General features: G+C 42.2%; 1 protein-coding gene across 1 annotated transcript; it reads left to right on the forward strand.

Moving 5' to 3' along the window:
• The first annotated feature begins 1,427 nt into the window (after positions 1-1,427).
• On the forward strand, positions 1,428-27,756 carry HAO1 (hydroxyacid oxidase 1). The gene is made up of 8 exons (XM_054383667.1): positions 1,428-1,564; positions 9,119-9,270; positions 18,059-18,314; positions 21,959-22,134; positions 23,076-23,167; positions 26,268-26,426; positions 26,687-26,756; positions 27,686-27,756. The coding sequence occupies exons 1-8, from the start codon at positions 1,428-1,430 to the stop codon at positions 27,754-27,756; spliced, it is 1,113 nt and encodes a 370-aa protein (XP_054239642.1).

Consider the following 27,756-nt stretch of genomic DNA (forward strand, 5'->3'; position numbering starts at 1 on the left):
TTTTCAGTGAATATAGACAATTTAAAAGGGAAGGGAGACCAGTGGTGAAACAGTATCATTACATTAAGTAATTTTGGTGCAATTTTCCAACATTAAAAGCTTTTGAATTCAGCTGTGTGGATTAAAACATTTAGCCATGGTGCAATGCTTACTGTCTCACACTCTGGAAGAAATACCTGGTTTTAGTGAACTTCACTTAAATGAAAGACCAGCTAGAAACCCTCTGTACACCCTGTACAACTACATCTGAGATGCCCTCATCTGGGAAAGCAACTGGGAAAGCAACTTCAGAGAAACGGCTGCAGGTTTTGAGTGACATTGTTCACTTTCAGTGATTCCTGAGACTGAACTTGTAGCTGGCACCATCCTTCTTGCCTCAGTTCTGAGATATCTCTCCAAAGATTTTTGACAATCTCCTCTGAATCTTAAGCATTTTTCTCACTTTTTGCAGCATGTGTTCCTAGTTGCTATTTATAAACCAGCAGCATGGAAAATGGCTGTGGTTTTCTTAGAGGTATATCTCAGAGATAACTTGCTGTTATGTGAATTCTCCAGGCTTGCTGAAGAATGAAAAAAATAAAGTCCTTTGAAACCCTAGATTATTGGAGGGAGTGAGGCATAGCTATATTTCTGTTTCGGTGCTCCACAAAAAATGACCAGTGAGTAAAACACAGGCCTCTGTGCTTTGCTTGCACCAGAGAGAGGTGTGATGAGCACAGTGCATGTTGCTCTGCTCCAGTGCATGATGCAAAGCCTGCCACGTCTTGTGCTGTGCTTTGGGGGCTTCTGTCTGATTAAGGTATTGATTTCTCTCTTCTCCCCAAAAGTAGTAAGAACCAGAGCTGTCTGAGTGTGAAGGTAGAGTTACCTTAAAATCAGGAGCCATTTGCCTGAAGATGTTTTGGGTGCCTGATGGGGTCCCTGCAACTTGACTCAGTATCCAGTATTTTAGTGGAGATAACAGGAAGTTTTCTTGTGTTAGGTGTCCTAAATGTCCAGGCTGGGACCTACTTTTATAAGTCATCTAAATTACAATTTTGGTTTTTGGGGTATAAACAGTATCTCTGTGGTTTCAGTCTCCTGGGTACTTTGGATTATACTGGCATGCATGCGAGACTGTACACTTCCGTTACGGCAGGTTTAAGTCGTGTGCTGCACCTACATATTTCTTTCTTTGCTCTTTTTTCCTTTGGTGTTGTCATGTGTTATTCCGTTATGTCCTATGTTGGCTTTGACCACATGAAATAAAACACAGTGCTGAGGTCCAACATGACACAAGAAGTTGGTGTGTTTTTTTTCAGTACGTAGGTAAGCTGAATCCTGCTGAGGTCTCAAATTAATGATTTACAGACAAAAATTATAGAGCTTAAAAAAGGATTTAAAAGAGATGGCAGAGGGAATAAACTAACCTTGTGAGACCTGCAAACATGTCTGGAAAACCAGTTTGCATTGCTGATTTTGAAGAGTATGCTAAAAAATTTCTCCCCAAATCAGTGTATGATTATTACCGATCCGGAGCAGATGACCAGGAAACCCTAGCAGATAATGTAGCAGCATTTTCCAGGTAGGATGGTTGAAGGCTGGAGTGGGAGGTAGGGGGTGTAAACTCTGCTTTATTAGCAGATGTGGTGCAATATTAGATTATTTATTTTTTCTCTGGACAAAAGTCAGTTTTTCTGAAACTTTTTTGGCTTTTCTCAAAAAGACTGTCAATTCTTTTTCAGAACAATTCTCTCTCCCTTTGCACTCCTCCACCTAACATTTTCTGTCAAAAAGCAGTCCCAAAAATCCATTAGCATCCTTTTAACTTTACCTGCGTCTTGCTGCTTTTCTTAACATTAATTCTGTATAGAGGCCTTCAGCTTCAGTGTTTTATCAGCTGATAAACAGCTCAACAAGGATAAGTGTAGAGTCCTGCACCTGGGGATGAATAACACCATTCACCCTTTCTGGTTATGGGCTGACCTGCTGGAGAGTAGCTCCACAGAGAAGTACCTTGGGAGTCCTGGTTGATAGTAAGTTATCCATGGGACAGCAAGGTGCCCTGGTGACTAAAAAGGCCAATAGTGTACTCAGATGCATTAAGAGGAGTGTGTTCAGCAGGTTGAGGGAGGTTCTCTTCCCCCTCTACTCAGTCCTACCTAGACCACATCTGGAATATTGTGTCCTGGTTGAAGAGGGACAGGGAACTACTGGAGAGAGTTCAACAGAGAGCAAGGATGGTTAAGGAACTGGAGCATCTCTCATAAGGAAAGACTGAGAGACCTGGGGTTGTTTGGTCTGGCAAGGAGATGGCTGAGAGGGCATCTTATCAATGTCTACAAATATCTGAAAATTGGCTGTCCAGAGGATGGAGTCAGCCTCTTTCCAGTGATACCCATTAATAGGGTGAAGGGCAATGCACATAAACCCAGTCACAGGAAATTCCATCTCAACATAAGAAAACACTTATTTATTCTGAGGGTGACAGAGCACTGGAACAGGCTGCCCAGGGAGGTTGTGGAATCTCCTTCTCCAGAGATCTTCAAAACCTGCCTGGACACATGCCTGTGTGACTTGCCCTAAGTGGTCCTGCTTTGCAGGGGCATCGAACTCAATCTCTGACGGTCCTTTCCAACCCTTAGCATTCTATGATGAAACTGTGATTTCCTCCTTTTGGACTATTACGTTAGGTATCCTTGTGGTGGGGTCATACTTTTTATGTCCTGAGTCAGTTTAGCCTCTTGCTTGTTCCTCCTAAAGCAAGTGGGTTATGCAGCCTTTCTTGGTAAGTGCTCATGCAGCGTTGCTAGATTGTAGCTGCATAGCCTAGCAGAAGGGAGTTGTATCCTAGCTCTGGAAGGAGCCGTGGAAGTCAGGGCTCAGTCCTGGGTGGCCAAGCTGTGCCTTGGTGGGATTTCAGCAGGAGGTCAGCACTTCACCAGGAATTGTAAATGATGGGAGCTGTTATAAACCAGTTCTGATATAGACTGGCCCCTTGCATTGCTGTCAGAGCCTGGATTCAGGTCACCCTTTGTCTCAGAAGTACAAGGTCAACACAACATCGGTCAGTATTTGCTGTCATATTCTGTGGAAGAGCGTCGAAAACAGTGTCAGCTCAGTTTTGCGTCTTCTGAATTGCCACTGCTCTGTCTGCAGAGCATCAACCCAAGTGCTGCAGAGAAAAAAAGGCAGCTGGAGGCTGGTTGCCTCATCTCTGCAGTGTCCAGTTGAACTGCTTACACAGCTGTTGTCTTCTGTTTCCTTCTGGTGCTGTGTTGGTGCAGACATCTATTTGTCCCTCTCCCCACCCCTAACCAGCCCCGCCCCCCGCACTTGTCTGCTAATCTCTAAAGGCTTTGTCTTAAATCCTTCTGGTTCTAACAGAACAAAACAAGATTTTTCTAATTTATCTTTAGTCTTTCTCTCTCCTCACTTAACTTTTTTCTTTAGAGCAGCAATCCTGGTTACTCCTCCAGCTGCTTTTCCACAAGCTATGAGCAATTCAGATGGAAATCCCACGCAGCTCTAAGGCTATAGGAGACTCAGTGGGAATTTATGTAGAGATGGGAGAAATCAGCTCAGAACCTGTAGTTTTAGGGACATATAGAAAAGCTTTAGAATGTCAGGAGAAGAAAAAAACTAACCTCTGTTGTGACTGCTTTTTAGCTCCATGCAGAAGCCCCCGTTGCAGACTGAAAATCCTCTTGTGTTTGGGGCTGCTCAGACACAAGCCAAAGGACTACTCTGGCTCCAAGGAGTAAATAGGTGCAGGAGGGGATGTAGTAGTGCTTGCCTAATTTTTTTTTTTTAATGTTTCCAGAATCTATGATGTTATTTGCCCTCATAAAACCAAAATGGGATGTTAAGAAAAGGACACTCAAAGCACTCAGAGGCAATAAACTGTGGAAATAGTGAGCTTTTTACTGACAGCTACAGCTAATCATGATCAAACAAGTTGGATCTGATCTGCCCAGAAACAGGCTAGCAAAATGCTGGGTATGTCTACTTGTTTTGATGTTAGCAGAGCTGTATGTTAGTGATATGAGCAGCTCTGCTCTGAAGCTGTTTCCTACCACAGGGGCAGATTCCTCTGATGAGACTACCTCCTTGCATTGGGCTGGTCACCTGTGGTGTTCCGGATCATATCCTCTTTCCTGGCATTTTCTGTGATATCTTCAATAAGAGCTTCCAATTTTAGGTGTTCAGAACTGCAGAGGTTACAGGCAGTCTGGAACTGAAGATGATATTAATTAGCAGTGTGTTGAACAGCCTGACACACTAAAACGTAAATGAAATTTCTCAGGTAGTGGTGGTGTTAAAAGACCTTTGATGGGTTCCTACTCCTCAGCAGCAAAGGTCTGAAGGGGATGGAAGCTGTGTTTCTGTCTTTGCTCCCCCTCTCTTTGTATATTTGTCTTAAAGAAAACAGAATCTAATTTTCAAAGTAGCTTTAGACCAAAATGGCAGTTAATAAAATCTAAAGGGCTTGACAACAGACTTCATTAAATAATCAAGCGACAGAACTTGTTGACAGCCAAAGAGAGAAGCCATGGGTCAAAAATGTTGAAGTCAAAGCTTTGCTTGTTACCTTTCCATCACTGTATTGGAAAGGTAACTCGGCATCCACTAAAGCACAGAAAAGTGTGATGATGTGCTGATGGTCACCCAGTAGATCAGTGTGAGAGCTGAGGTCAGAGCCTGAAACTCTGAAGCTCTTCTAGTAAGATGTGGTCCCCTCCTGTCTGGTCACAACAGCACTGGAACAGCTCTTCCTTCAAGGACAGATGTCACAACTGAAGTTGTCTGCTGAGGCTTACCAGCTTTTACCTGTGTGAAGTGGAAAGGATGCAGGGCTGGAGCATGGATATAGTGATTCACAGCTTCAGGGAGAAGTGTTACAAGAGGGAGATGATAGTAAAGGTGGTCAGAGTTAATAACAGCCCTTATGTAGCAATTAAAATGTAAGTTAAATCATTCTCAAAATGTCTGGTACCTTCCTGTACCTGTTTACAGGCTGAAATATTTCCAGTAAGCAGTGTGCCCTTGCTGCCTGCCACCAGATGGACCTCCATCCCTGCAAAGGTGAGCCCCTTTAAGGGGCCGCTGAAGTGGTGTGAAAGCATGTTGAGCAGAAGACTCCATGGGCTCTATCTTGATAGCTGCAGTGCTCCACACAATGCTGCTGAGGGACATATGTGGTGGCAGATTCCTATTTTCTGAGCACGGGGTATGCTGCCATTAACAGTTCCTTAGACCACATTTGCAGTGGCTTGCTGATAACACATTCAGAAGAGGTAGAAACCTGGTATAAACTCTTCACAGTGTTTTGGTTTTGTTAACGCCTGTTTGACACAAGCAACTTGGAAAATCTTTTTGTCTTTGCTGTTGGAACAAGCATGGCCTAACCATTCAGGATGAGGGACTACTTTTCGCTTGCAATCTCACATGGTCCTCATGTCTCCAAGCATGCTACTGGGTTTTCATACAGCTCCTGAGCACAACGTGTGGGCAAACAAGAAAGACAGACTTTGTACCCCCAAGTCTCAAAGTCAAATGATTTTGTGACAAAAACAAGTATGTTCAGCTTCTTTTCTCGTGACCAGAGCATTCCTGTTGATTTCCACTGTCAGAAGCTCAGTTGCAGGGTTCAGCCTGGTTAAAAATTCTAACGGTTTAAATATTTATAGATATATGTATAAATGTTTAATTGGAAAATAGAAAGCACAAAACCAACCCCAAGCATGAATTGTTAGCCTACACCTTTGTGGTATAAGATTATTTGGATGAGTGAGACTTCTGTGACTGATTTTATCTGGAGAAAAATCCTTATTGGGTTTATCTGTGAGTTCTTTAATTTTTGGCAACCAAATGGTTGCATTTACAGAGAAACAAGTAGATTTTTATGATCTAGCAAATTAATGGTAGTTTCAATAGATGCTGGAATACCTTCAGAATAGCCCATGCAATTTTTGGAGCAGCCCAATCCATATCCATTTGATTACAAATTGAATGTCCTGGCCTTTTGACAACACGGGAGCTTTACTTCAGACCTGGATCTGGATACAAGACTATAAATTGTCTCTGGAAGGTTAATGTTTAAGATGAGGTGAACACCAGGTACAGTAACTCTCCTCTAGCTTTCAGCTCTTCTGGGACTGAGGGAAGAACGAGGGCTCACATTTCAAAACCAGTCTGTTCCTGCTAAAGTCTAGTTAATTGATTTCTATTCATGGTCTGAAATGATGTGGAGATGGTACTGATGTGAGCAAGGCATTAAGGCCAGAGAATATGATTTTAGGATGTCAGAGCACATACTATTCCCTGTGGTGCCAGACTACATTCACCTTGCATTTGCTCCGTGTCCTGAAACACTGTGTGTCCTTCCTGTGACAGGCTGTCTGGCAGTTAAATTCCCTCTCAAGTTGTCAAGGAACCAAGACACCCAAATAGTGACTAGATTTTTATAACAAGGTCAGGATGCCTTTCGCTTGAATGGCATTCAAGAAATCAATCTGAAATCTCCCCTCTTGGCATGTCAGTGAAGGGGGATGTCTGTGTGTGCAGGAACATGCTTCTGCTAATCTGCCATGTCTTCTGCCACTGACTGCCCAGTGGCCTTTGGGGGAGATGCATTTTGTTGGTGTATATGAGGAGCAGTAGCTGCTGGTTCATCAGCTACTGCATTGATGCCTGTTTTCTGCAAAGGTATTGTCTTGTAGATATGTGTTAAAGGTATTAATCTGACTGGGCACATAATTAAAATATTAGTTGAGAAAGAAAGGCTGAGAATGTGATTGGGGAGGGCATTAAACGAATGTGCAAAGTTGTAAGGAGGAAGGAAAGGAAAGAAAAGGAATGCTTTGAATAAAAAAAATATTTTTGTCATGCCTTTTACTTCAGGTTTGCTGCGAAAAGGGTCTCTGTGTGGATGACAAGACACTTCTGGAAAGAAAAGTCAATCTTTCTCAAGCAAGAGCAGCTCTTGCTTGGCCTAGCACAGCAGTAGCACCTACCCCTTTTGATGGGAAGTGGAGCTGTAGGAGAGATTAAGGCAGTACAGTGGCTTGGAATTGGGATAGGGACTTTGAAGACAGTGTCCTTGACCAAGAACTCTGCTCGCTATGCAGCATGAATGGATAATTTAGCATGGAGTTGGAAGGGAAGCAAGAAGACCTGCTTCAGAATATGTTGCAGTTTAAAAATGTCACTGTTTTTCACAGTTGAAAATGAGCTTCCCAACTGCAAGATAATTTACGCTCTGAAATTTTTGAGCATAGAGAGAAAAAGAAAAATACACACTCATCCTCCTCTCAGTCCTTTTCATCCTTCTTTCGGAAACCCCATTTAGCTGAAGTTGCCTAAATCAGACATGCTTGCTGCCTGCCCTGCTGCAGCTTCTTGCATTCAGACAGGAAGAAAGATGCACTTGCTTGCAATTGCAGATTGCAGCGTGTGAGTGTGGACTGGGCTGGAAAAAATGTGGGTGATGAGCAGAAGGCGACTTAAAAAACTATACAAGGTTTTTACAAAAGATCCAGGAAAACTTATTTACTCAGACTTGGAGTAAACATGGAGTGTGTGGCAGCCTTTGAAGTCTGTACCAAAATAGAAAATAATAGTTTCTTACATTTCTGCTCCCTGCACAGTAGAAAGAATGCATAAAGGAACCCAGTGACTATATAATGGATATTTGGGTTTATTTGCTGGGAAAAGATGTCTCTTATCTCAGAGAGAGCCTTCAGAATGAGGATTAGGAAGAAAGAATGAGGAAAAAGTAATGTTTTCTTTGTTCCACCATCCCCTGAAAAATAAACTGATACAATAGCATGGAAACAACTCTGAGGACTCATACTTGCAGTGTGTGTTTTGGCATCGAATAGTACAGCTGACTCCCACAGCTATGTATCTCCTTCCAAACATCATATCGTTCTCCTCCCTGTGGAGTGCTTCCTGGAGAGCTGGCACTGTCCTCTGCTCTAGGGCTTCAGAAATTCTTGACTTGTCCTGGCTCTGTCTCAGTCTTCTTACAGAAATGTCTCTTGATCTTTCCAAAGTGAAGACATTGTGAATTATGTCTTGTTGCTTTGTTATTGTGTTTCTTTGGTTGTTATTTGCTTTTGGGTTTTCTTTTCTTCTAACCTGTCAGCTCGATATACAAGCTCAGACTGAACACTACCTGCTGTTGGAGGGTAGTCTGGTAACAGTGGCTCTGGTTGCTGCCTGCATGCTGATAATACGACCAGTCTCTGGCATTCTAGTGCTGAGCAGGTCCAGCAGTACTAGAGTTTAAGCTTTTAATTATTTTGTCATTACAATTCTCTAGCCATCAGAGCCCTTCCAGAGGGAAGGATGCATTAGTGAGAAATTAATACAAACCCTATTGAGAAAGCAGTTGCACTACTTGGTCTTTTTTGGCACCAAATTACTGTGGCTGTTTGGTCTTTACCTGGCAGCTGCAGTCCCACGGACTGTTACACAACAGCCAGTGACTGCTGGGGATGAAACCTCTCTGAGTAAAGTGATTATTCAGTCTCTGTCACCCACCCTGTGCTGAGGAGAGTCAGGGCAGCAGTTCTGCCCATCCTCATCCCATGTGGCAGACCATTTCTGTGTAGTGTCACTGCAGAAACGCATAGCACAGAGACAGAGAGAACTAAGCATACTGGCCAGCCTGGTGTTATACAAAAATCCCGTGATGTTTGGCTCCCTAATCTATAGAAGGAATAACCAAAGGGGCTGATGACTTATGTTCCTACACACCCTCTCTCATCCAGTTCTGCCTCAAGGCTTTCAGGGAGGCTGAGACTCAGCATGGACCTTACTATTTTGCAAGTCTTGTATTGCTTTCAGATAGTACCAGCCAGCAATGTTCAAGGACTATTTGCCTCTTTCACTGTCCACAGACTTTGATTCCTCTTTGCCTGCTCCCTTGTGGGTTTGTGGGTTTTGTGAGTCTTGCTCCAGTTCTGGGTTGCGTAGTGAAGTTCTGCTTCAGCCTCCCCAGTGACTTATGGAGCTGCTTCTCCTTCAGCTTTCTCCTGACAGCAGAAAAAAAAAATCTACTCTTGGCCATTAAGAACTGTAAATAACCCTGATGATGCAGGCTTTTTATTATCTTTATTTTTCTTTGTGTCAGATGGAAGCTGTACCCTTGGGTGCTCAGGGATGTATCGGTAATGGACCTGTCCACCTCAGTCTTGGGGCAGAGAATCAGCATGCCGGTCTGCGTTGGAGCGACCGCTATGCAGCGCATGGCTCACGCTGACGGAGAGACAGCTACTGCTAGAGGTACACCATGCAAGTTCCTCTGGCAGTGAGTTTGAGATGAACAGAGTGATACTGTGCCTGCTGGTTGGTTTCTTGTTCCTGGTGCTGTGACCAGGATGGGTTTGAGTTGCTGCTCAGAGTAATCAGGTTTATTTTTGGTTTGTTTTTTTCACTGTTTGCCTATTTTGGTGTGCAGGTTCTCTCTGTGAAACAGTATGTAAGAAGAGTAACAAATATAAACTTGAAAGCTCCCTCTATCTATATATTTCTTTATATATTCTGTGACCATAACTATATATATTGCCATGACAACATTCTTCCTGTTACAGAACTGCTTCTAGAAATTCAGGAGCTTTTGCTTGTCTGGCAAAAATACTTGCTTTGAAGAAAGCTCTTTGAGAGCATCCCATGGAACCAGTGAGATAACAGCCCCTGCGGTCTACATGCTGCACAAAGATGTCGCCAGCATAGATGCAGTCTAAAAAGCTTCAAAAAATGGGCCATAAATGAGAGTGGTTTCATACTCCTTTAATTTGAGCTGCAGGATGACACAAAGAAAGAGGTCACCCTGTGTGTCTGTTGCATACAAAGTGCATCGTGCTGTGTGTTTCAGTGCTCCAGCTCTGAATGAAAACGATACAGAACCTAAATAGGACTTAAAAAAAGAATAATTATTCTGTGTATGGCTGAGCTATTCAGCTCTCAGTGTATCCATGACCAATGTAACAAATGCTAATGTGAAGTAAGTCTAATTTTCTGCCTGGCAGTGGGAGCTGGTCTCAAGCCTCATTAAAAAGCTGCATTGTTGTCATCTGCACTGTGATGGGCTGCAGCACAACTCCAGCAGCAGTCTCTGTGACAGCATTTTTCCCCTTTCAAAAAGATTTATTAAGAAGCTCATTTTATGTCCGTTGTATGTGCCGACAAGTTCCACACGATGGAGCTCGAATACCTTGAATTGCTTTGTGAAGCCATGTCCAGTGGTATGCCTTGGTGCTGTCCTCTCCTCTGGTAGCTCCTGTGGATTATTTCTGGCCCTGGTTATACTGGGAGGAAAATCTGAACCATTAATGCAAAGTTAAGAGCAAGGTTTGAAACACACAATCCAGGATGCTTCTTAGCAAACATTCCTACCAGTGCTGTGGCCTGGCCATGTTTTAAGACATAAATCTATAACAATTTGTAAGTTGAATGGTACAATAAGACTGAGTTATAGTTGTGGTAGATAACTTAATTTGGGAATTTCCTGACTTTTGTGCACTTTGATTTTTGGACTTCAGTATGATTGTTTTATTTAATGTTCTTGGATTTTCAGTCTAGGAGGGTTTGGTGTAGTGGCAATGGTTTGAATGTGCAGCCAGATAAATAAATCTGTCAGAGTTGGTAAATTTTTCATTGCTTTCAAAGGCAAGCACAATTGAAATCACACCCTCTGTATTGCATTAAGTGTTTCTGGTAGTAAAAAATACAGCTTTGGTTTTGTTGTCTGTTAGAGGTGGCTTCCGTGCCAAGGTTTTGGTTTGACCTTATAAGATGACAAGGATTAGCTGTAAAGTACATGTTTGGCTTAAAGGTTTCTTTAAACTTGGGACATTTGGAATCAGGGAGTTTGCTGCATCCAGCTTCTCCTAAACTCTGTGATACCTCTGAAATATCAGTGAGCAGTTTGTTGGCTGCTTTATATCAGCTTTTGCTTCAGCTGCACAAGCCAAGACAGTTTGAAACATAGTTTTGAAGCTATTGCAAACCTAAGCTTGACTTTCGGCTCAGGTGTGCAGGTAGTGGCATATGAGGTGGTACCTCTGATGTTGTGATGATCCTTGAAAAGCATGGCATGGTCTGAATCTTGCCGTTTCCCAGCCAGGGAAAGCCAGACGTTGTTGTTCCCTGGCTTGTGGTGTGGGATGTAGCAGCTGCCCAAAGGAGCACCCACAGTGTGCCCTTGTCTGTGCCTGGCAGGTGCCACAAGCCACACCTGTGGCTAGTTGGTGTTATACCCCAAGAGATAATCTTGGGTTCACACCATCCTTACCTGCAAGAGCAAGGTGGTGCAGGCAGCAGTAACAATTCCTTCCCCTACTGTTCTGTATTTTGGAAATGATGCCTGATCCCAATGAGTGGCAGTGTTTTAATTTGAACTCTGCTTTTCCAGTAGGTTTGCCCCCACAGTACAGCATAAAGATTCCCTCAGTGACAAGGGCATGTCATGGGATGTCTTTAAGGTAAAAATTTTGATCTTCATAATCCCTCATTTTGGGGCTTAGTAGGGTTTTGAGAGCTGCTCCCCTTGTTGCTGCTGGTCCTAAAATGATGTTCTCCTGCAGCAACCAAGCTCATGGAGAAGAGCGTGCATCTTACCCAAAACAGGACAAAGATTGGTGACTTGCCTTAAATTCACCTTCACTGGCAAATCTATTCCAATAGTAAGGGATCTTCTGGGGGGAAAATGTTCAATTGCAATTTTGAGGTAGCCTATGACAGGCCATCCACCACAACTGAAGTTGTTGCAAAGGTTGAGCAAGTCCACCCTGAGCAGAGTAAAACCACAATCATGATCAAGACTTGTACAGCTTCAAACCTGGTTTTACTTATATTCCTGTTAGCTAGACTTAAAAAACAAACCAACCAAGCAAAAACCACACACACAAAAAATATTGTCTATATAGGCAGTAATAAGGTTGCTACTCACTTTTCTTTGACATGTCTAAGTATAGCTGGAGTCCTTTCTTACAGAGAAAGCTCTCTTGCCCTTGAAACAACTTCATGGACTTTGGCAGTTGTCCCAGTTTTTCCAGGTCTTTCTTCAAGTATATTCCCTAACATTTCAGTTGTAGTTCATCAGTGTTTGTGGCAGTTTTCCAAATAATGGATTTTCTGTTCAGCAGAAACTGAAAAAATGGGAGAAAAATTGTTTTGGATTAACTGAAATGTTTGGTTTCATCCAAAACACAATGTTTTATTTCATTTTCCTACTAGCTAATGCTTTTAGCTATACTCCTGTTTTGAAACAAAAGTGTTAGCTCAGAAGAAAACATTCCACTTTGAAAATATCAACACATGACATTTTGAATTAGGTGAATTTTTCTCATCTTACCCACTCCAATTTCAACCTCTTTAACTAAAAATATTTGCCAAATTTGATGAATAATCTTAGCCACTGCTAAAGAGCAAAGGGCTGGTCTCTGAACACTTTTCAACAGAACTCTGATTCTATGTGATTTTTTTTTTTTCCTCCTGGTTGTCCATCAGAGGATTCAGTATTCTTCCTGCAAAGACATTCACTTGTCATTCTGACTTCACACTGTGCTTGCAACCAGTGTGATCCCTGTGTTGTCTCTCTGCAAGTGCAATAGAACTCATGGTTCTGTAAATAGAACCTACCTTCAAGTAAACAAAACCTTGTGCTGAGTAAGAAATAGCTTTTCTTAAGCCTTTATTGGTGATAAATAGATATGTAGCATTACTTTATTGAGATTGCTATTCCATTTGTATTGCTGCTAATTACATAACGCTCCCTTACTGCTACATTAGCTTATATCCACCTGTCTTCTCTCTGGTTTGTGGAAAACAAGGCTGCACAGCCTGACTGTTCTTGGCCAGATCTTTTGAAACCTGAATAGTAGTTGGGTTTATGTTTACCCTTTGCAATTGCTCTCAAACAACTTTCTGAGTTACTGCTGACACAAGAAGTTTTGGCATCACCTGTGATGTGGCTGCACCATTTGCTTTGCCAAAGAGGGGATAGGAATATTGACTGAAAAGCCCTTTCTTTCTCTTTTAGTTGATTTGCTGGCATCTTAAGCATTTCCATTAGAGAGGCAACAATACCTTTGTTCCTCTGGCTCATAACAGACTTCTGTCATATTTCTTGCTTTGGTACTGCTGAGCATCTTTTCATGGTGCTTGTGCTCGTTGGACATGTTCCTGACTGTGAAGGAGGAAGTTTATGATCTGCTGATTTTTGTGCTCAGTTATAGTGGAAGTAGCAGGACTTTGTACCAATCTTTCACCTGTTACTTATGTGATGTTCTCCCCCACAAAATGTTAATTTGAGGTATGACTATTTTGGGGTCATTAGGAGGACAATATGCACATGGGAAAACATGGCCTGTGCTGACCTGATCCTGACTGGCCCCAGAAACTGGCATGGCCAGAGGACTTTTTTGTTTGTGTACACAGGCAGCCTGGCATGACAGCCCTCCTAGCCCAGCCATCTTTTCCTGCTGCCTACAGCCTTTGGGCCTGACTGACAAAATGCATTGCGTCAACAAAATGATTGTAGGCACAGCTCACAGGCAGTGCTTTGTAAGGCCTAAGTGAGGTGAGGCCAGGCAGGGCATTTCTCAGCCAATTGCATTTCTTCAAGAGAGTCATATTAAGTACTTTAAACAACTCTGTTTCTTAGAAGGTGCAGCTTCAAGAACATACCTGCTTTTCTTGTGAAATACCACAATGTCAAAAGGACATCATGTTGATCCCAAGCAAAGTTGTCTGTCCCCTAACTTGGGGACTGTGGATCCACCAGTGGATTCAAGGAAGAACAACTATAGTGAGGCAGTTTGGTTGCCATGCCTTGGAAATGCCCCTAAAAGGGAAATTATGAGAGTTTACACAGCTAGAGGAAAAGATTCCCATTCCTGTACAAAGTAATTCTGACAAAATATACAAGCTTAAACTCGGCTCTTCTCCAGTGCTCTCCCCTGAAGCATATTGCCTCTGAGCTGCCCACAGGGACAAATTCCATACCTTTCCTAAACCACTTAAGAAAATTATGTCCAATCAGAGGGGGGAAGGAGACTGAGGTTTCAGGATGAAAAAAAATGGGCTAAAAGCCATTACTGAACTGTTCTCCTGTGGACTTAACAAGTGGGTCCTGTCCCATGGTCATCCTTGATTTGTTGCTATGTAAAATACTTCAGCTGAGTTCTTCAAGAATATGGAAAGCTCCATTTTGCTAAGGCTTGTGTTCTTTGGTGAGAAAGTATGTCCTTGCTTGTGAGACTAAGTACAAGGAGATAGCAGTAGGGCAGAGAAATCTGCATCTGCTCAAGGAGCCATGGAACAAAAGCTATGAAGGTCCCCTTTCCCAGGCACCCTACCATATCCCAGCTCTAGCTGCATTTGAGCCTGAAACAAGGTACGCTACAAAGAACTCAAAACTTTACCTTCCTGATGTCAAAAACTTCCACAGGCTCCTGTGCGTGGCTAATGCCATGGTCTCTGCATTGTCATTGACCTCAGTGGGAACCTGCAGTGTGTACAAAGGGAGACTATGCTTTGGGTGCTGTTTGGGATTAAAAGAAGACCTAGAAAACAACAATAAAAAAGACTAAAGCAATCTGAAATGGCATGAGAAATGGCTGGTTTACAAAAATCTGATGTTTAAACTCTGGCAAATGTCACCTATTTGATTCAAAAGCATTCTGTGGGAATATGGATCTGATTTACACTGGTTTGTAATAATAAACAGAGATATTTGCAGCACCTCAAAATGGAAGTGTAAAATATAGCTGTGTAGGAAATGAATTGCTTCTGTTTCCTTCAGCTGCAGCTAAAAGTGCACAAATGGGAATGTATTTTTAGCAAAACATGATTTAAGGTAGGAAAAAAAACAAAATGGAAACTGGAAATACTTCAGGGCTATGTATCTTTGTTTTTGAAAGTCTAGAAAATTGTCAAAATAAGCTTTAGAATGATCAAGGTAAACCACGAGTGAACCAAAACTGGAACTTGGATTTTCTAAAACTGAAATTTTTTGTGTGTGTGAACTCTGAATTTGACCATGCAGATCCAAAATGTGAGCATCGAGCTGGTTCTCCACCCAAGAGTCCTGAACTTTGCAGGGCAGGCGAAGAGAATTTTGTGAGCATGGCTTTTGTGGAAATGCCATAACCCAGTCTGGGACAGTTGAACTCTGATTGAACCAAACCGCTTAAATCTAATCTTAAATCAGATGAAAGCACCATTTTCCCTATCTATATGCAGCTAAATGGAAAAGATATGGTAGTATTTGTATTTTAGATCTTCTACTTAACCTAATATAATTTATCGTGTCATTTCCATTTTAATTTTGCCTTTTGCCACTCTTTGTGTGTCTGCAGGGCTGTAGAGGTAGACTGGAGAATAAAAGGAAGAATGGAAATAAATGGATACCTAAAGGCAAATTGAGCCATAACATTTACATTTTTCCCTTATCTGATCTGAGGGTTTTGCAATTGCCGGGTTAGCAACCCTCCCTTGCATTCATGAACTCATATTTGACAGAGCAACTGGAATGCAGAACCCTTGTTTCTTAGCATCACTTAATGCTCTTGATTTGACAAATCACTTATTATGGGGTTTGTGATAACCCACCACAGCTGATTTTTAACAGGACATTAGGCATTCAGCATATGTTCTGCAGAAGAAACTCATTTCTAGGTACTTAATCTGTGAGAGCAAACTATTTTCTAGAATTTTAAGGGGAGGAGTGAAATGGCTGCAATGTGGAGTTTAGGGTCATTGCTACTATATTCCCAATAAATGAAAGCTGCCTGGTGGCCCTGGGAGGGTGTAACCAAATTCTTTGAATAAACTGTTCATAATTTTCCACTCTCAGAGACTTATTTAATAAAATCCTGTAGTCCTTATTTAATAAAATCTTGTCATAATGACTGCCTTTTAATTTGTTGATGGGCTGGAGATGATGTTTTGGAACAGAGGCCCATTTATATTAAAAATATGCATCCTATGGTAGATCAAGAGAAATAAGGATTTGTATAATGTTTTTGAGTTTCACAGTGTGTTTTCCTTTATTTTACAGTGAGTAACAAACTACTCAAAAAGACTAAGTGGCAAATTCATCATCTTATTGTATGAGGTCAGCTGGTTTGTAGCACAGCCAGGGTTGGAAATCTCCCTGGGGAGGCAGTGGGCACAGAGCCTCCCTCTGCTTGACCCCATCTGGGACTGTTTGATTGCATTTAACTTTGGGGCTGCACCTCAGGCATGATTTTGCTCTACAACTTTTTGAAGGTAAAGAAGGAGAGGCCAAAACATGTTCAGTATAAGCATCCATCCCTTTTGGCCTCAACAGAGACGCTGGGCACCACTTGTCTGTTGTATCTGCTTGTCTTTGTATTTGGTTTTGGCATCTGGATCAAGGCAATCCCAAGCAGTAATCTAGGCTGGGCAGTGACTGGCTGGAAAGCAGCCCTGAGGAGAGGGACTTGGGGGTGCTGGTGGACGAGAAGCTCAACATGAGCTGTCAGTGTGCACTTGCAGCCCAGAAAGCCAACCAGATCCTGGGCTGCATCAAGAGAAGTGTGGCCAGCAGGTCAAGGGAGGTGATTCTCCCCCTCTACTCAGCTCTGGTGAGACCCCACCTGGAGTACTGCATCCAGTTCTGGAGCCCCTGTTGCAAGAGGGATAGGGACATGCTGGAAGGTGTCCAGAGAAGGGCCACCAGGATGATCAGAGGGCTGGAGCACCTCTCCTATGAGGACAGACTGAAAGAGTTGGGGCTGTTCAGTCTGGAGAAAAGAAGGCTCCGGGATGACCTTATTGTGGCTTTCCAGTATCTGAAGGGGGCCTACAAGAATGCTGGGGAGGGACTTTTTAGGATATCAGGTAGTGATAGGACTAGGGCGAATGGAATAAAGCTGGAACTGGGGAGATTCAGACTGGACGTGGGGAAGAAGTTCTTCACCATGAGTGTGGTGAGAGCCTGGAATGGGTTGTCCAGGGAGGTGGTTGGGGCCCCATCCCTGGAGGTGTTTAAGGCCAGGCTGGATGAGGCTGTGGCCAGCCTGATCTAGTGTGAGGTGTCCCTGCCCATCCCTGCCAGGCTGGATGAGGCTGTGGCCAGCCTGATCTAGTGTGAGGTGTTCCTGCCCATGGCAGGGCGGTCCCTTCCAACCCTGACTGATTCTATGATCCTGGTGGAGACAAAATGAGTGTGGGGTCCCTCTCCTTCAAATCAAGAGACGGGGTAAAAATGTTAAAGCAAAGAACTTCCCCTTTAAGTCCTTAGATAAGGTTGTTTGCTGGGCTGTGTCCTGGTTTAATATACCCTGAAATACCCAGTGGGCATGACAACAGTGACCACTTTCAGAGTGGGAGAAAGCAGCCAACATACCATGATAAAAATGTTAAAGGGAGCCTCTGTGACAGTTCTGAAGAGGGATGAAGAGGAACATTGAGAATGACAGATCCAAAACACTGACCTGCAGCATTGTGGCAGTGTTCAAGAAGCTGGAAGCCTTAAATGCACTTTTTAATATCACTTAAAACTCTGCATCCATACCTATGCTCTTAAATGTGTGTGCCAAAATTTCTGAAAAGTGGGTCAGATGCTAGGGGCTTAAAAACAGACTCCTCATAGGATCGAGAATTATTAATATGGGTTAGGCTTAGCTGGATCATAATATCGTGATCACAGATACAATAATCACAGAATGGTGGAGATTGGAATGGACCTCTGCAGATCATCTAGTCTAAACGCTGCTAAAGCAGGATCGCCTAGATCAGGTTGCACAGGAAATATCTTTTATTTCCAGTATTGGAGCAGGGATCATTCCAACAGAATGCAGACAAGAGTCACCAGCAGTGTGCCTATAAATGCAGAGAACAAGCTGGAAAACTTTTCAGCAGTCCCCCACTGTTGGTAGCTGCTCTTAATGCAGCATTCCCTGAAAGTCTGGAAGTGTGATTTCACTGAGGACAGGCAGGGTGACATTCTATGCATTGATACTCTCCTGAGCCAGGTGCTCCTGTTTATCCAAAATACAGAAGCTTCTCTAATCTTGAATATAACTTTGTGTTTCCTCAGCCTGCTGTACAATGGGGACAGGGATGATGCTGAGCTCCTGGGCCACTTCTTCCATTGAAGAAGTGGCTGAAGCAGCTCCAGCTGGCCTTCACTGGCTGCAGCTTTATGTGTACAAAGACCGGGAGGTTACCAAATCCCTTGTGAAGCGTGCAGAGAGAGCAGGCTACAAAGGCATCTTTGTGACAGTGGACACACCGTTCCTCGGCAGGCGCATTGATGACGTGCGCAACAAGTTTCAGCTTCCTCCTCACCTCAGGTAGGTGCTGTAGCAGGGGAGAGTTAATTGGAATTTGATTAGAGGCACCCAGTGGCCAAGCCCTGCCCGGGGATGATTGGTGTTTGTTCGCAGCTGCCCTGGGGTGTCTGGGAATGCTTGGTGTTTGATCAGAAGCTCCCAGGTGCACGATAAGAGTAACAGATAACATGTATCTGTAGGCCGCTTTGTTTATGGAACTGAGCGGGGACGGGAATGTATTGAATGTGGTGGCATCCTGAGCTGACTGAAAAAGACCTTCAAGCTCTTGTTTGATCGCTAATGGACTTGAGGAAGATGAAGATGAGGAAGGCTATTGCTAGGCAGGGGGCATGCTCCTCCTGTGTTTCCTAAGACTGTTCAATTACACTATGTATATCCTGTATGTAACATGTACATAGCAAGAAACATAATATCATACCCTGAGGTCTTCTCTTTTTCATACTATTCAAACTGCAGGTAAGCCATGGGACTGTGCAATAAATCTGCTTCTTCATCTCACAGGCAAAAAACCCTTCAGAACATGAGTTGTTGCATCTCCACTGTATGCTTGTACTTGAAGCTAATGATTAATACGATGAAAACTGACAGAACAACCTTAACTTTCCCTATGATTTTGGTGTTAAAGTATAAACTTTTTAGGAAAACACTTGGAAAAAAAGATTGCTGAAACATCTAACACTAAAATGTAGTACACTGATATACATGTGCCTTGTATAGTAATCCTGCTCTAGATCTGTGATTGCCAAAGCATTACTGATACACATTCATTTTATGTAAAAAAAAAAAAAAAAAAAAAAAAAAATCTTTGATAGATTTTCTTTCTTTTTAGGGGCTGTATCATTTTAACACCTGGGGAACAGGAGTTTTTGAATGCAAGCCAAATAATCCCAAAATATTTGAGGAAGGTGATAGAGTATATTTCTGAAACACTTTAACCCTTCCTGACAGAACTGTAACAAAATTTCATTTGAGTGAATGATATAAAATAATGTGAAGTTGGAATGATCTTTAAAGGTTCAAATGAATCACTTCAGATTTCAGAATGACACTTGGACAGTGTTTTGTTGCAGAGCTGGTGGTGAAACTCCTCTAGAATGGGCCCTGCTCAGTTATGTGATAACTTTTTCTTGGCTTCAGGTTTTCAACAAAGTTTCAAAGCAACAACAAGGTGTCATTGTGCTCAGAAATGTATGTAAGGCAACATTCATTCAAGTGTTGATCTGCGTTTCTCAGGCCAACGAAAACAACAGTTATTTATATAATCTTATCCATGGTTCTGTTTTCCTCTGAGTACCCCACCCTCCACAAGCTAGCAGCTAAAAAGCTGGATCTTGCTGAGAGCCTGCTTCTTTCTCATTTTCCTCTGGACCCGGAGCTGAACATAAAAGCCATGTGAATTGCTGCTTGTCGCAAAAACTATCCAGTTTCCATGCAAAAAAAAAAAAAACTCATATGAGTTTCCCAAAATGTGGAATATGAGTATAAAATAGTGCAATGTAGAATGAGAGACAGTTTCCAAAGGACAGAGCAATCAGCCTCGTGTGGGACATGGTTGTCTTTGGTGGTATTGGTGTTGCTGATGGCAGTTTAATGCTTGTGAGCTCTTGGGCTACTTCAGCTTTTTAGTACCAGCACAGACTAAATTTCTCCACTTTCCCTCTTTCCCCCTTCTCCTGCTTTGGCTAGTTAGTCTGTGAACTCTTTGACGGAGGGGTTGTTGCTTACCATCCAGTTCCTAGAACCTGTGAGATTGATATGGTGCTAAAGAGTAAATAATGGCAAATGTTTTTATATGAATTTCATTTCTCCCTCTAGCATTTTAACAAGGAATCATACAAAAAAGACACAATGTGAACCAGCTTAGTGTTGGTCTTTTTGGACAGATGGAAATTCTGAATTCTTTGCAAGACTTCATGTAGATCCATCAAATTCACAGGGCTTAGCAAAGTTTCCCTTCCTCCTCCTCCTCTCCCACCTATCAGATCCCCTGTTCCTCCAGTGACTGAATCCCCTAGATTTGGGAAAATGAAAACCAAACCCAAATTTGCTGCATGAAGGCTAAGGGGATTTTTGCTGGTAAGTAGATCCTGTATTATGTCAAGCAAGTCTTAAGTTCCAGCCTGTACTGCTCTAGAACCTGAATGTCCCACATCCTATGGTGCATTTGTCCTCATGATGCTCCTGGCAGATACTGTTTTCCTATTTTATGGTGAGAAACTGAGGCAAAAGAGAGGCTAACTGTTGTGTTCGAAGTCGCACAGGAGGACAGAGTCTTAAGCCCAAATTAGTGCTCTCACTGCTGGGTTTTCCTCTGGGCCGTGGATTTCATAGAATCGTAGACCCAAAGAATGGATTTGAGTTTAAAAGGACCTTGAAGATCATCTAGTTCCAACCCCCTTGCCATGGGAAGGCACACCTCCTACTAGAACAGGTTGCTGAAGGCCCTTCAGTTCAAGAAGGACAGGGAATTGCTTGAAAGAGTCCAACGCAGAGCCACAAAAACAATTAAGGGAGTGGAACATCTTCCTTATGAGGAGAGACTGAGGGAGCTGGGGCTCTAGTCTGGAGAGGAGGGGATTAAGGGGTGACCTCATTAACGTTTATAAATATGTAAAGAGTGAGTGTCAAGAGGATGGAGTCAGGCACTTCTCAGTGATGCCCAATGACAGGATGAGGGGCAGTGGGTGAAAGTTGAGGCATATGAAGTTCCATGTAAACGTGAGGAAAAATTTGTTCACTGTGAGTGTGACAGAACATTGGAACAGGCTGTCCAGGGGCATTGTGGAGTTTCCTTCTCTAGAGATAATCAAAACCCACCTCGATGTGTTCCTCTATGATCTTCTATAGGTGATCCAGCTCTGGCAGGGGGCTTGGACTAGATGATTTTTCAAGGTTCCTTCCAGCCCCTGACATGCTATGATTTTGTGGTCCAACTGGGCTTTGGACACTTCTAGGGCTGGAGCTCCACAGTGGTTCTGGACAGCCTGTTCCAGTGCCTCACCACCCTCATGGTGAAGAATTTCCTCCTAATATCTAACCTAAATCTAGCTTCTTCCATTTTGAAGCCATTAACCCTCATCCTATCACTACATGCTTTATAGAAAGACACTTTCCGGCTATCCTTCAAATACTGGAAAGCTTCAATAAGGTCTTCCCAGAGGCTTCTCTTCTCTAAGCTGAACAACTTCAGCTCTCCCAGCCTGTCTTTTATAAGAGAGGATTTCCAGCCCTCTGATCATCTTCATGGCCCTCCTCTGGACCCATTTTAACACTTCTATGTCCTTCTTGTGTTGGGGGCTGCAGTGCTGGACACAGTATTCCAGGTGAGAGCAGAGTAGAGTGGGAGAATCACCCACCTCGACTTGCTGACCATGCTGAACCTTTAGAATTCAGACTTTTATCCTATTTCTTCTGAATGAACTAGGACTTTTGCCTGGGGACAGAGAAACTTGCACCAATGCTATGAAATGCTTTGCCAGCCAAAGGTTTCAGCTGACTAAGGACTGGGATCTGACATGCCAGGATAGGTGTTTTTTCCTCCTGCTTGGTGGTACAACAAAGGTTTAACACTATACTGAATGTTGGCATTAGGAACTGATTTATGGCTACAGTGAATCTTTCTCAGACTATTTTTTTTTGTTTAGATTAAAAAACTTCTCAAGCAGTGACCTGGCATTCTCCTCAGGGAAAGACTTTGGAGAAAACAGTGGACTGGCTGTGTATGTAGCTGAGGCAATTGATGCAACGGTCAATTGGGAGGATGTCAAATGGCTTAGAAGGCTGACCTCGCTGCCTATCGTTGCCAAAGGAATCCTCAGGGGTATGTAGCTCTGTTGCTTCCCATGGGGCAGGTGTGGCATACCTTCTTGCAGATGCACCAGAAAAGGAGAAGTATTTGTGCTGAAGAAATTTCTGTAGCATTGCATAGAATTGCATTGCTTTTTAATGGCAATTGTTTCCTTTGCTGATGTAGACTACGATGGGATGTTCATGTTTCTGTGCAAAACAGAAAACAACCAAAAGGAGAAAGCTTCTTTTCCTCATGCTAGGTTAGGGACCCAGCAACAAACACATTCACTGAAGCAGCTGCTTAAATAACTACCTGGAGTTGTCAGAATGTTTTAATGGCTATACAGTACAGTATGTTTACTTTGATGTTCAGTAGGTAGGAACTAGAGCCACTGGTCACTAACGTAGTTGTTTGACTGTCATCACATCAATTCTACTTGAAATCCTGTGGCCAGGAAGATTGAACTTTCTCTGTTCATTGTGTCTGTAAACTCCTAACTCTGATCTGAGTTGGATGTTACTTAAAGGGAAGCTGGGTTTTCATTCCTTCAAAAGAGAATTGAGCGAAGTGAAGTTGTTTCATTAAGCGTAGATTATTACTGTAATGATGCCAATGATTTTGGCTTGGAGAAAATTATTTAACAAAATTATTTCTAAGTGACAGATTGTGGGACATAACAGAAAAAATAGAAGCTAGCAACCAAAGTGGTAGCTAATCCTAAGCTGTAAAATGCTCTGTTCCAACAATTCAAATTACTTTTATGTTTTTATTGATTAAAGATAAAACTGGTTCCTGTTTTGAGATGGGACTTTGGCATGATGAAGCCCTAAAGTGGCTTTGTATTAGCTGGCAATGCTGTCTTTAATGGCAAAACTTCCTTCATCACTGTGTCAATAAGTTCCCAGCTATGGAAGGGCATATCTTGTTTATTTGGTTGGTTGATTTTGGTCTTTTTTTTTTTTTTTTTGCAGCGGATGATGCTAAAGAAGCTGTAAAAGTTGGAGTAAATGGTATCCTGGTGTCAAATCATGGAGCACGACAGCTTGATGGGGTCCCTGCAACTGTAAGTACCAGTGCCAGTATGTATAGGCAGTCTCTGGGTTTCTTTACTTTTTTACTACTTGTTTGCTTATTCTGAACACATGGTAGCTGGAGAAAAAGACTACAGATATGCCTTACCCTATGGCCATTAATTTCTCTCCACTTATCACTGTATGTTATGTCACACTGTAAGTTAGGTGAAGCTTCCCCTTGGTGAGATCAAACCAAAAAAACACACGAGGGCTTACATGTGGCTGTTTCTTCAAGCTACCTGAGCATCCTGTCTTTGGCTACAACACCCTCTGTGGAAGTCTAGAAGAGCAGTTTCAGATAGTGTATTGCTGTTAGTTAAATGTCTAGAAATTGTAAAGTCTTTAATATTTTTTTCCTATTTTTTTCATATTTCCCCTTTCTCACCTTTTTTTTTTTTTTAAACCCCAATGTTGTGGTTTGCAGTTCACTGAAGGTTGTGCTACAGTTGCTTTTCCCTTTTAATATTCTTCAGGGAGTTCTGAAAAATTAGTTACAGAGCAGCTTAAGGCAGAATTAACTCTCCATTTTCATCCTTTCAAACATTTTCACCTCTGGAAAAGATACAGGGTAGTTAAATTACATGTTTTTTCCTTTTTCCTTGTTGGGCTACCCTGTGCTTTTTCCAAAGGTGAAAAGGGATTTGAGAAGTTCTGAACTGGAAAAAATAGAAGGAAAATGAAAAAGTCTGTGTTCAGGCCAAAGGAAAAAAAACCCAAATTCCAGTCATCATTCATCCTTCTTCATTTGGTATGGCAAAGCTGTGCAAGTAAAAAGAGAATGAAAAGGAGAATTGAAGCCTAGTTGTGACTGTTTCAGTATTCCTAATGTGTCCTTGATGAAAAGCCTCATGTTTTCCATGATCATTTTCTTAAGGGAGGGTGGGACAGGTAAGCCCTTTTTCACTGCAGAGTATTTTGCATGTGAAGTCTTACCTGCTCAGCTCTTCTGTCCCACTGGCATGTCCCTCCCTTCCCTGGAGCAGTTCTGCTCTTTCCTTCTGAGAGACAGCTGCGGATTCTCCCAGCCCACTTCCTTCAGCCACTAATTTTTTTAGGTCTTCACATGCACTCGGTGACTGCTGGTTGTGTTGGCTGGTTCTTCACCAGCCAAGCCCTACACTGGAGAGACAACTGTCAGCACAAATGTTTTTCTAAATGGTTAATGAAACTGAGGTAGTGTCCTCTGAAATGCTTTTTTCTGTCTTCAGGTATTCCAGTGGACTGGTATGACAAAGACCTCCTGATGTTTTTCAGGTTGAGATTTTTCTTTTAAGTACTGCATGGAAGCCTGTAAGAAAGATGGGGATAGTCTTTTTAGCAGGGCATGTAGTTGGCAAGACAAGGGTGATGGTTTTAAACTGAAAGAGGGGAGATTCAGACTAGAGAGAAATTTTTTACAATGAGAGTGGTGAAACACTAACATAGGTTGCCCAGAGAGGTGGTACAAGGTCCATCCCTGGAAATATTTCAGGTCAGGTTGGACAGGGCTCTGTGGAACCTGATCTAGTCAAAGTTTCTCTAATCTCTGCAGGAGGTTTGGACTAGATGATCTTTAAAGGTCCCTCCCAACCCAAGCCATTCTATGATTCTATGAAACATGATTTTGTGATGTTGGAGAGTGTGCAGCTATTCAGTTTTAGACACCTCAAGGGGAACTCAGTTTTCAGACTCTGGGTGCTTCATATTTCTAAAATAAATCTTCTTACTTCTTTATCTTCTTGTCACCTTTTGAGAATGCATTCCTTGGTTTCACCAAGAGTATTTGAAAATCTTGGGCTTACCTCTGTGTGTGAGGTAATCCAACAGGAAGAATGTACAAGGATATTAAAAATACCATTTTGAGAAATGATAAAGTAGTAGGAATTATTTTTTTTTTTGCAACTGCAATAGCACAGAAATTAAATTTGCAAACGATTTGTTATGAGTTAGTCTTTTGCAACACTACATTGCAGAGGAGAAGGCACTATAAAAGTGGTGTGTTCACTGGATTTCAGCATGCAAAGAACTACATTTCACAATGCACTTTTCATAATGTAAATACCTGTGTCAGGTTATGCTAGATGTTTTTGCTTTAGAAATACTTGTTTAATTTCATGGGTTCTCAGAATGTGAGCTGAACCCAGCCTGGTTAATATTTCTAATGTCTTGTTACACATTGCGGAAATCTATGTTTTAATTATGGTTTGCATCATGCTTCAGTAGTTATAGCACTTTAATGTTGATATGATTTGTCAGGATGTAGAAAATGGTCTCTGTATATGGAAACAGATCGAAAATATGTTTGGCAAGAGAGCAAAACCAAATGGAGAGTTAAAAAAATCATAGCAAGTGCCAAACTTCAAGAAAATTTTAATCCAAATTTAAAACCAAACTGCACTTTAAAGTTTCTTCCACCCCCATCTTCTAGTCATTTTTTTATCTATTAGAAAGGAAATTAATTACATCTGTATTTGAAAGATATGAATTTTTGTGCCTTTTTTCTCACTACCACAGTCTCCTTAGTACTTGACTTACAGTTTTGTCTTTCCTGATTATTATGAATAGGAACTATTTATCTGGTATAAGAGCATTTGCCCTGTAATTAATGCATGAGGCTTGAATTCAGGAGGCTTATCTCTCTGAGGCACGAACATGGTGTGGATGTGTTACTTCGCTCCCTGGTTGGTTACTTGTAACTTAGGAGCAGTAAAAAGTCCTTCCCCACCAACCTTTGAAAAGTGACTGTGACTCATCAATTATCACCTCCAAACTACTGAACATTGGAAGTTTGGGGAGCTGTTTCTTATACTCTTCTGAAACATTTGGTACTGACTTATGTTGGATACATGTCATGGGATCAGATGGACATTTTGTGTGACCCTGCTGATTCTTACTCTATTTATGTGACTTTCTAAATAAATTTGACCTTTGTATATCTCTGCTGACATGCTAAAGTCACTACTGTTTTTCAATACAAAACTGTAGTGTTTGTGCATAGTTAGGCATGCAATTGCTCATTTAGCTTCTTTAAATCTTGGATCCTGTACATAAAAGTTCACTTAAATAGGGCTACACAAGTGGACAAGTTGCATTCCTATTTTACTTTTTTAGATTGATGTCTTGCCTGAAATTGTTGAGGCTGTGGAGGGGAAGGTGGAGGTGTTCCTAGACGGTGGTGTAAGAAAAGGCACAGACGTTCTCAAAGCACTAGCTCTTGGTGCCAAAGCTGTATTCATTGGAAGACCTCTCATCTGGGGCTTGGCTTATCAAGTAAGTTAGAAAAAGTTCAAATTTATGTTGGTAGATACTTAACTTGCTGTTTGGGTTTAGCATATGCATGTATGTCTGTGTGCACATGGGGGTACGTGTGTGATGGTGTCTGTATGGATTCAGACCATTTAATCTAAAATTTGCTATAACAAGTATGCGAGTTGTGCACAAAACTTTGTTGGCACATGTATACATGCCTGTATTTACATACATGAGCTATATGTACACCTAACAGTTCATATTGTCCTCTAACCTTCTAGGGTGAAGAAGGAGCAAAAGAAGTTCTCCAGATGCTGAAGGAAGAGTTTCGACTGGCAATGGCATTGACAGGTAAGACATCAATGTTTCCTCTCATTAACAGTCACCTCTGTTTCACATTTCCTCATAGTTTTCATTTGCCCTGGGCAATAGGCTGTAGTAACTTACAGAATGAAGATGGAAATGTTTGCAATATAAACAGGTTAGGCTATGGAAAGATGAAAAAAGGACTTCTTGTTATCCCTGTCTTAAAGATGGGGAACTGAGGAGATTAAATGAAAGCAAGCAAAAAGATTCTTTGCAAGGAGAGCAATAAATCTGTAGAAAAGTACTGGTAAATCCTTGGTCACCAAGGGGTGGCTTTCACCTGCAGAATGTAGACTTTAACGGGATAGAATTAGAGTGGGATTGTCTTGGTTTAAGGAGTGAGACAGATACTCATTAACCCTTCTCAAAGACGTTAAGCAAAACTGCTCCGCACTAGATTGGAAAGAATTAGCGGTTTAAATGGAATTCATAACTACATACAACAATACAAAAGCATATAAAATACACAAAATCCACATTTCATCTCAGCCACGGTTCTCCAAGAACTTCCTTAGGCCAAAGCTTCATCCACAACCTTTCTCCAAACCAGGCCAAACCCCCAGGCCTCAAATGCCTCTCTACCCTCCCGTACCAAACCCATGGGACGCAGCTTAAAATTCAGCTTGCCAGCTGAAGGCTGCTCAAGGCCCCAGTCCCCCGGATTGCCAGAGATAAGGGAGCCTGCATCGGAAGGGAGCAGGGAGAGGGGAAGCGGTCTGGGCAGCTTGTCCCCTTCCCTTATAAAGGGGAGGTGCAGGCATTCTGGGAATGGAATAACATCATTTCCTGTGTCCACCCACTGGGCTGGACTGTTCAACTCCTTGTACCCTCTGGTACTCTGGAGGAATCATCTCTAAACCTAAAACAGTGATAGAAAAGCAAAGCCGCCTTCTGATATGTAACTTCTCCTCCAGGATGCAAGAAAGTAGAAGAAATTGGCAGGACACTGATACGAAGAGATCAAGCATTGCTTTCCAAGATTTAG

The sequence above is a fragment of the Indicator indicator genome, chromosome 9, assembly GCF_027791375.1.
Source record: "Indicator indicator isolate 239-I01 chromosome 9, UM_Iind_1.1, whole genome shotgun sequence".
In the NCBI taxonomy this organism is placed as follows: Eukaryota; Metazoa; Chordata; class Aves; order Piciformes; family Indicatoridae; genus Indicator; species Indicator indicator.

Coding starts and splice junctions, on each gene's coding strand:
- HAO1 (XM_054383667.1), top strand. CDS start 1,428: ATGTCTGGAAAACCAGTTTGCATTGCTGATTTTGAAGAGTATGCTAAA. Junction 9,271..18,058: donor AGAGACAGCTACTGCTAGAG/GTACACCATGCA, acceptor GTGTTTCCTCAG/CCTGCTGTACAATGGGGACA. Junction 26,427..26,686: donor TCTGGGGCTTGGCTTATCAA/GTAAGTTAGAAA, acceptor CTAACCTTCTAG/GGTGAAGAAGGAGCAAAAGA.